The sequence below is a fragment of the Phasianus colchicus genome, chromosome 1 (genome assembly GCF_987193195.1).
Source record: "Phasianus colchicus chromosome 1, bPhaCol1.hap1.1, whole genome shotgun sequence".
In the NCBI taxonomy this organism is placed as follows: domain Eukaryota; kingdom Metazoa; phylum Chordata; class Aves; order Galliformes; family Phasianidae; genus Phasianus; species Phasianus colchicus.
In genome coordinates, this window is record NC_143436.1 from 74,613,655 (window position 1) to 74,621,111 (window position 7,457).

At 36.1% G+C, this 7,457-nt stretch overlaps 1 protein-coding gene across 1 annotated transcript; it reads left to right on the forward strand.

Annotated features, from left to right (window-relative positions):
- The first annotated feature begins 85 nt into the window (after positions 1 to 85).
- FGF6 (fibroblast growth factor 6) lies at positions 86 to 3,673 on the forward strand. The gene is made up of 3 exons (XM_031606213.1): positions 86 to 425; positions 1,316 to 1,419; positions 3,497 to 3,673. Exons 1-3 carry the CDS (start codon positions 86 to 88, stop codon positions 3,671 to 3,673), a joined length of 621 nt encoding a protein of 206 aa, XP_031462073.1.
- The last annotated feature ends 3,784 nt before the right edge of the window (positions 3,674 to 7,457 follow it).

Below are 7,457 nucleotides of genomic sequence, written 5' to 3' on the forward strand. Positions count from 1 at the left end.
TGCCACCATGCTGAAGGGAGAAAAATAAGAGGGGCGGTATTTTTAGGGCCATTAATTCTGACCACGTGCCCTGGAGGTTGACCAGATGACCGCTGCACAAAGACTTCTCATCACTATGTCTTGTGAAGCCACCATTCACTGGTCATTGACTGTTTTTATTCTCTTGGGTTTTCTAGCTGGGATTGCTTCAACACACCCAGTTGTAAGCAGAACTAATGGAACACTGCTGGAAAGAGGATGGCAATTTCTGTTATCCAGATCCATTTCTGAGATGTCAGGGGAAAAGTCAGATGTGAACTGGGAGAATGACTATTTGCTAGGAATCAAGAGGCAGCGGAGGCTTTACTGCAACGTGGGCATCGGGTTTCATCTTCAAATCCTCCCAGATGGAAGGATAAATGGAGTTCACAATGAAAACCAATACAGTGAGTTGCATCCAGAAATGAAATAGATATATGTCACTTAATTGCTGTGAACTCTAGTAATTACCACTCACAGAATGCAAATATTATTACTTGATATTACTAATCTGTGCTACATCTGTTGCCCTTTAAAATTCTCTGAGATCAATAGACATTGGAATCCTCCATGTTGAAACGTGTTACAAATGCTTAGACAAATTTAGAGACAATTTATTTTTGCTGTGCTTTACTGCACAGACCAGAGAAGACAAACCAGGTTGAAAACTTACTTTCTACTGCATTTACTCACTACTCACCTTCTCATCTGCCTTTCAAATTCAGGAGACTGTCACTGAGCTCGCATGATTTTGGAATCCTAGCCTTGGGACACTCTGTAACTGAAGAGTTACAAAGTTACAACTGATCCGCTTGTTCTTAGGGCTGCTGTTCTGCAACTTAAGATTAAAAGGAAAGCATTAGTCCTGCGAGTTTGGATTCGTCTTTGAAGGCAAATCCAAAGCTAAAAGTTTTGTAGCTACCACAAAGGGCTTCAAATACAAGCCATACTTCTCTACAGATCAATAACATACTCTGTTATTATAAACTAAGCAGATACAAGAAATTTAAATATTAGAAAGCCCAGGAGAATTTGAGAGTTTGACAGATCTGTGAGCAAAACTGATTCTATAGGACAAGAATATGATTCCAGAATAATCATTGTAAGATCCTTCAGTAGGTAGGAGAAAACAAACAAACAAAAAAAGATAATTTATGTGCACTTCTATTATGCACAGACAGGGAAATAATTCTAATAAAAAATATGGTATGTTCACTAGGGATTTAAAATAAATCAATCATATCTGAATTGCTGTAAATTCTGTGATAACATTTCTATTGAACTTCTTATTTTTTAGGCCTCTTTGAAATATCTACTGTAGAAAGAGGTGTTGTAAGCCTGTTTGGTGTGGAAAGTGCTCTCTTCATTGGAATGAACAACAAGGGGAAGCTGTATGGAACGGTGAGTATACATGCAAATAATGTTTCAAGCTTTAAACAAAAGCTTGAAACTTTGTTTGTTTGTTTGTTTGTTTTTCCTCCTCTGAGAAATCTCCGATTTCAAGCAGAGAAAACTCCCTTCCAACTACATAAAGCCAGCCCAGCTTAATGTCATCAGTGTTATTCAGAGCAACAAGTGGTGCAGCTGTTAAGAGTCTGTTAAAGTTTTTCAGTAGGTTGTACAGAGAGTTCCCTAGGAAACTGAATGTATTTTGCAAATAGGACAGATTAATTTAGGTGGTGTCTTCTAAGGGCTTGGCACTGCAAACATGTTCTAGTAACAGAGAATTCTGCTCTTGCCAGCACTGCATTATGCTTACAGGTGTGCTGTGAAAAAACCCTAAGAAGTAAAATGTATGTGTGAATCTGTGCACTGATGTGTACATATATGCATGTGTAGGAGAGAGAATTAGAACTATCTATGCTAGCTGTAGTTAGTAAAATCATGACAGTGTTCCTCTTCCTACCAAAACAACCTTGCCAGGAAGAATAGGGAATTCTATTGTGCAAAGCCCACATATCCATCTGGGGCTATTTTAAGAATGTTTTTTGAGATCATTCTCAAAGAGTGAAGAAAGAGTTACAGCTGTTAACTATGGTACGCAAGTCACACTGAAATATAATCACCATCATTCTCATCTAGAAAGTGCTAGCTGTATTTTTAAATACAGTTGAATCTCTGATACCTGAATCTTCAGTCTCAAAATTTAGTAGAAAAGGCATCCATTAGGAAGCTTGTTCAAAAAAGTCTGACTCTGGCTAATGAGCAAAACTAATCCATCTTAAAGTAATGAATCATACTGAACGAGTTAAGCTTTTAAATTTTATTTTATTTTACTTTTGATCAAGAAACAACAAAGTTAGTTCCTTTAAAACAGTTGTAATCTATACAAACCATTTCACTGCTTAATAAAATACCAAATAGTGAATGATTGGTAATTATTATTGATTCCTTCTCACAGAAATAATGACAATGTGATATTTTAGGTTTCCAGTCTGAGAATATTATTTTGCTCAGTTTTGATTTCAAGCACATAAAAGTTCCAGAAGCCCAAATGGTGTGCTAAATGAGGCTTTCTAAAGAAGTGTAGGGTCTGGATCCAGAGCTTCTTTCAATATTTGTCTGTCTATCTATCTATCTATCCATTTATCTATCAGAATATTCTAGTTTCTACTCAGTCTCAGTTGTTTTCAAACATATTTTTAAAAGCTGTAATAGGTGTGCATTCACATGATGTCCTAAGCTAAGTACTAATAAGCTTTGAATCATTTTATTACAAAGACGTTCAAGCAGAACAGCACTGGTAGTTTCTCATGTGCCAGGCATCTTATGTCAGGGAATTATTCTTCTTGCTCTTCTAGTTTTCTCAGTGCTCTGCGTTTTTCTCTTGCTATTCCTTGCATGTCCTCTCCCAGATAACTCACTTCCTTGGATTTAGGTGATATAACATTAAAATAAATACAAAAGTTTTCCCAGATTAGAGATTACTGCATATCCCACTAGTTGAATATATCATCACTTATGATTTAATAAAAGGAAATCTAGTGACAAACAAAGATTTTATTCAAGAAACCAGTTCTTCCCAAACACTGCTAATTGCAAAATAACTGAAGCTTTTAGCAGCCAGCACATTATTCTTTCATAAATCACAGTGCCTCTTACAGAGGGAAGGTGTGAAATAAAGCAATTGGATAAAAGGACATGATACTGGCAAATTATTGCTTACAAAAAAAAAAAAAAAAAAAAAAAAAAGGAAAAAGGAGAAATACATGATCATGATTTTCATTTAACTGGATCTGCCACAGGAAGTACGCAGTCCATTACCCAGACAGGTGACATCCAAGTTCATGTAACAACAAATTAAGCACAGAGCTGGGAGTTTTACTGTTAGATATAGACACTATGGCACCACCAGTTGCACTTCATAATGAACTCATAATCTGTAAAAACATTAGCAAGATAAGTGATTTGAGTCTTTCTGAAATATTAATTATACCTGCTTTTTTCTTTTTTTTCTCTCTTTCTTCCTGTTCTGTAGGCTGCTTTCCATGATGAGTGCAAATTCAAAGAAACCTTGCTGGCCAATAACTACAATGCGTATGAATCAAATGCTTACCATGGTGCTTATATAGCACTCAGCAAACATGGGAGAGTGAAGAAAGGAAATAAAGTTTCTCCTGCTATGACAGCGACCCACTTTTTACCAAGAATATGAGCAGGATCAAAGGAGAAGATCTAAAGCCCAAGAAAAACTGCTTGATTTTGCACATTGGAATAATTTCCCAGGTAAAGTATATATGTTGTTCATTGAAAAAAAAAAAAAAACCCACAAATATATGTGTATGTATATATTTGGATGAAAATATTTGTACTAGATTCAACATAGAGAATATGTATTCTGCTTCTCCTCTACTCTGTACAGATTTTACATGGCTGTGTGCCTCCTTTGTTGCTGATCAAAACAAAATACAACTTGGAGTGCAAAGGGAAAGAAGCATTTGAAAAATGTAGAATTTCCATGATAATTATCTAATCAATCGTTTATTATTTATAAATTAATATTAATTACCTCAGATAATAAGCCTTAATTGTGAGCTGTTTACATATCATATGCCAAATGATCAGATGACTGCTTCATCAGAGATTTGAATAGTTTGCTCCATCTGAATACCTGCCTGCACCTCCTCTTCTACACTTGTACACATGGGTTCTGTCTCATAAGGTCCTCAGTCGATTTTGATTATGCTGGTGTTCATTCCACAAGCATTTCCACGCAAGTAAACTGTCTGTCCCTGGAGCCTCTCTGTTTCTGAAAAGATTCTGCAAGTTATCCTCACATGAACTTGCTGATAAAATGAAAACCTACAGTAAATTTCCATCAGGAAGAGACACAGGATAAATCAGAAATTGATCCCAAGTGCAAAATACATGAGATTATGAGGAAATTGAGTGCCACCCAATTAGCATTTTGTGTACAATTTAAGTTTAGACCCACCTCCAATACAGAAGTGAACACTTTCAATATAAACATAGACATGGGACGTGTGTATATCTAAATAATTATATACTTATAATGTATCTCTGGATGCATCCTGTCTCTAGACACTTAGGTGCTCTTATGTACATACACACATAGAACAGTAAATACTTAATGGCAGCATTCTTAATTTCAGCTTAATCTTTTTTTGCCTTTAAGAACTAAAATAGAACTGATGGATGTAATTTATAAATTGTATATGGAATTCATGGAAGTTTCCAACAAAGAGTTATTGTAGAAAATTTCTCTGTCTTGAATTCCCTTCTATTTACTACTTCAAGTACAATCAGTTCTTTTCTATCATACTTCAATATTGAGGTATGAAGGACAGAAGAAGAAAGAAATTATATAAGCCCACCTTCACAGATAGTTGCACAGGAATTTATGCTATAATTCCTATTTCCATCATTTGCAAATCATCATATTCAAAAATAACATGGCAAGCTATATGGAATTTTCCCAAATCTCTCCTAGAAGCTATACAAATGGTGCATAACCTTTCCTAAGTATCTTAACAATCTTCTTTCATATTACCAATGAAGCTACATTCTTTGTGTTTTTGAAAGGGTGTTTTTAGAGGCCTAAAGTCAATAGTCACTATAAATGTTAGTTACCAGTAGCCTTGAGATTCTTGTATTGATGGTGTGCTCCTAAATTTGAAAATAGATTCAATGCAATGTCAGAGCATGAGCATTTTCAGCATAGATGGACCACGCTGCTGCAGAAGTGAGCATCTGAGTGCAATATAATATCTCACATGTCCAGCTAAAATGCGACTACATCCAGCCTTGACATGCCATTCTATTTGTAGGGGATGTCTATTCATAATGAATTTGAGCCTTTTGACATGTATGAAAAACACTGTTCAGGGATAGATTCTCAGATGGAGTAAACCAGCCAAACTAGACTCTCATTTTATAGGTGCAGAAGATTTGGCCCAAAGAGCATGCCTACAAAAGGTACATTTACAGCCACACTTTCTGAATAACTGTCAGGACAGTTCTTTTGTGAATATGACACAGTTTTCCAGCTAGTTTTGTGTGATTTACGCTTGAATTTGAATTATTTTGCTCGAATTAAGTGGTGATCACAGCATAAGCGAAGAACAAAAAAAAAAAAAAAGAAAAAGAAAAAGGACTACTTATCATATGCATATGGCAAAAGAAATGAGTTACCAGCAAAGTGTTATTGTAGAAAATTTCTCCGTCTTCAATTCCCTTCTATTTACTACTTTAAGTATATTTGGTTCTTTTCTATCATACCTCAATGAGAAGAAGAAAGAAATTATATAAGCCCATGATCTGGCAGTATGTAGAGAGAAGCTAGATTGGCACATTTTGTTCATCCACAATGTGTGCAGCAGCTTGCATTAGAAAAAAAAGAATGCATTGTAAGAGAAAAAGCAGAGGGCAGGCTGTGTCAAAGAAAAGTTTGTAGGTTATCCATTAAGTTAGAATTTGTTTCCTAAATGTATGGATAGGCAGACTACAACAGTGTTATCTAGCAATCTGTATTCTTGTGTTATATTCCTAATTGTCTATGAAATGAAGTTTGAAGAAAGTAGGAAGAGTGTATGGTCAGAAGAAATCATTGTCTGAATGTTGACACAAATGTTTGTTTCTGATTACACCAGAATCATTAGGTTAGAATGAAATTTTCCCTCGTAAGCCAACATAGTCTGGAGTAATTTGTTGTTGCCAGTGCTGTTAAGTAATGGGACAGCTGGCATGAAAGATGAGAATCAGACTCACTGACTCTGTTTTCATACATATGGCTCAACAAGAACAAACTTTAGAAACACATCACAAGAAATCTCTTCACATGCAGCCTTCTGGGCAAAACTTGTTCTCAAGAACTGCAAACTCCTGCAAGATGCTGTTTTGGTGGACATTTGGAAACCCAAACCACTCACTGCTGAGTTTCTCTTTACACCATTGCTTTGTTCATATTACATACCAATGTCAGCCACATCAACACTTGAAGCTAACACTGAAACCACAGGAGTTTTCAATGCCAGGAGTCCTGATTAATATGAGAGTAAATTATGCCATTGACAGGTGTCATAAGTTTGGCAGCAAGCCCCTCAAATACAACTAGTGCAGTATTGCAGCACTGTGCTGTTATAGACTAGCTGGATAGAATACTTTGACAGAAACTCTTCTTAAGTGAATGCTTGACTACATTCACTAGAGGAGCCAAGGCATTTACTGACACATTGCTGTGCATGTGCAAGCAGTCTATAGGCAGCTCACAGTAGATGGAAGACTTTGAAAAACTGCCACTCACTTTTCCTGATAAACTTGCTGAGCTGGCACGGAAGGAAAAAATACCATTCACAAGCAGAATTTACAAAAAATGAAAGTTATAGTGAGCATACAGGTATGATCTGTCGAATTCTTAAGCAAGACATTTTTGAAAAGAATAGTTCCATGGATATGTGACTATGTGAAGTCAAACTCATGAAAAGGAATGAGTTTTCCAAGTGAGGGTTAAATAAGAAACGTATTATTGACAGGTTTTTTCAATGATCACTTTCAAAGCATCTCAGCATGCATTAGCACAAAGTCATGAAATGAGTTACCATCTTTGAAAGCATTGCTATGAATTCCCCATACGGGCCTGTGTGGGTCAGACTGTGCACATTTCCATTGTTTCTTTTTACATAGGCAGATCCCATGATAATTTAAGGCCTAATCCACCCCTGTTACAAAACAATCTTTACTGCCATTTTATTATGCTCTTAGATTGATACCGTAAATCAGTGGGTCAGAAAACTCTCTTAAAACTCAAGATGGAAAACAGGAATACTTTATTATCAGCACTGGATGCATGGGCGATATGCTCCTTCTACCACACATTCCTTGCAAAAAAAGATCTTCAGCTTATATGCATTACTTGTGTTACATAGGCAGAACTTTTCCCAGAGGTATGATACACATGTGGAAATTTCTCAGAGGCATGT